Source organism: Hibiscus syriacus, unplaced genomic scaffold (assembly GCF_006381635.1).
Source record: "Hibiscus syriacus cultivar Baekdansim isolate YM2019G1 unplaced genomic scaffold, ASM638163v2 tig00110597_pilon, whole genome shotgun sequence".
NCBI lineage: Eukaryota > Viridiplantae > Streptophyta > Magnoliopsida > Malvales > Malvaceae > Hibiscus > Hibiscus syriacus.
The window spans coordinates 30405-32256 of NW_024062795.1; the positions used below are offsets into that span (position 1 = coordinate 30405).

The 1852-nt window shown below is 41.0% G+C and overlaps 1 protein-coding gene across 1 annotated transcript; it reads left to right on the plus strand.

Moving 5' to 3' along the window:
- Positions 1–278: 278 nt before the first annotated feature.
- On the plus strand, positions 279–1574 carry LOC120134676 (RING-H2 finger protein ATL13-like; the record flags this gene model as incomplete). The annotated part of the gene is made up of 1 exon (XM_039151119.1): positions 279–1574. A coding segment is annotated over one exon (1236 nt), but the record flags the coding sequence as incomplete, so codon positions are not given.
- Positions 1575–1852: the final 278 nt, after the last annotated feature.

Here is a 1852-nt window from a genome sequence, read left to right on the forward strand (position 1 = left end):
TTAAAAGCAAGCACATATTCAAGTCTTTACAATCTCTTCTCTCCCACTCTTTTTCCCTTTTGACAGTCAAAGGTCCTTGCAAGCATATGATACAAAGCTGAAGTTTCAATCTTTTTGAGTCCATCTCTCTCCACCTACACAATGGACTGGGTTTTCCATCAAAGAAATTTAGTCCAATATCTTTCTCCAACAGAACAGCCATATCACCTCCCTCAATCACCAATACTGTCTCCACCATCACTGTCTCCACCATCACAAAGCTTGCAATCTGATTCTGAACTTCCGGTTTGAACAAGGTTAGTCCAACTGTATTACTCATCATCATAATCCTAGCCATCATTTTCTTTGTTTCCGGTTTGATTCACCTGGCGGTTAGATTTTTGTTGAGACCTTCCAATAGAGAGCCACATAATTCAGACAATGTGACCGCCCTCCAAGGTCAGTTGCAGCAACTATTCCATCTCCATGATGCCGGTGTCGACCAATCTTTAATAGATACCCTCCCAGTTTTCCACTACAAATCCATCATAGGTGTTAAGAACCCTTTTGATTGTGCGGTTTGCTTGTGTGAATTCGAGACCGAAGATAAGCTTAGATTGTTGCCGAATTGCAGCCATGCCTTCCACATGGAGTGTATTGACACTTGGCTTTTGTCCCATTCCACCTGCCCTTTGTGTAGATCTATTTTACTCCCTGATTTCTGTTCACCTTCACCCCTTGTTTATGCTCTTGAATCTGGGAGTCACAGTTCAAGAGAGACTGAGATTGTCAGTGAAAGTGTTCTAGGAAGAAGCAGTTCAGTTCTGAGATCAAATTCCAATCTGGGTCTTTCTGGAGACACCGAATCATGTGAAATCCTGGAAAAAGATGAAGCCAACGAACCAGCAGTCATGGTGGATTCTGGGGAAACAGTTGTGCCTGTTAAGCTAGGGAAGCTTAGAAATATTGACGGCCTTGAAGGTTGCAGTAGTAATAACAATAATGTCGATTCCAGGAGGTGTTTCTCGATGGGGTCTTTTGAGTACGTAATGGATGAGAATTCTTTCTTACGAGTACCAATAAGGACCCCGTTGAAGAAACCATCGAGGAAGAAGACTTGTTTGCCATTAACAGCTGGTCACCACCCGGCCATGTCCGAATGCGATTGTGAATCAAGAAGAGGGTTCAATGGTTTTGAAACTACGGCCACCACCAGCACTGACAACGATGGCAAGTCTATTGGTAAGACCAACAAAGAAAGCTTCTCGATATCGAAAATTTGGCTTCGGGGGAAGAAAGACAGGCGGAGTTGTAGCGTTGGTTCATCGAGGAGGGCGTTTTCATTTCGATGCCCGCAGCATGAGAATAGGATGAAGGTGAAGGATGGAGAAAGTGATGAAGAAAACCAGAGGTGCCATAGCTTAGATTCACAAGCCAAAACGCCATCTTTTGCAAGGAGAACTCTGGCTTGGCTAGCTGGGAGACAAAACAAGGTTGTTCACTCATCTTCTACCCCCGAACATGTAGAGCTTTGATTCCTTCATTTGGAATGCAAAATTGCATAATCCTGTTGTAGGAAAAAGAAAGAAAAAAAAAGGAGAGGGTTCCTTTAATTTGATCAATTCGTCATAGTTTATCTGCTTTCTTTTACATTCTTACGTAACACGAATAGACTTTTTCAAAGCAACAGTGTAATTGGACCGACATTTTCTTTTGTGTGGGTCGGTTCATCATAGTGTTTCATTAGTTATCTGTTGAGGATGAGTCGCTTTAAATTTTATATTAATATTAGTTTGTCTTAATGCAGAAAAAATGTTCAAACCATATTTATTTTTCTATTTAAATGCTTAAATTATTTTTTTAAAATCAATAT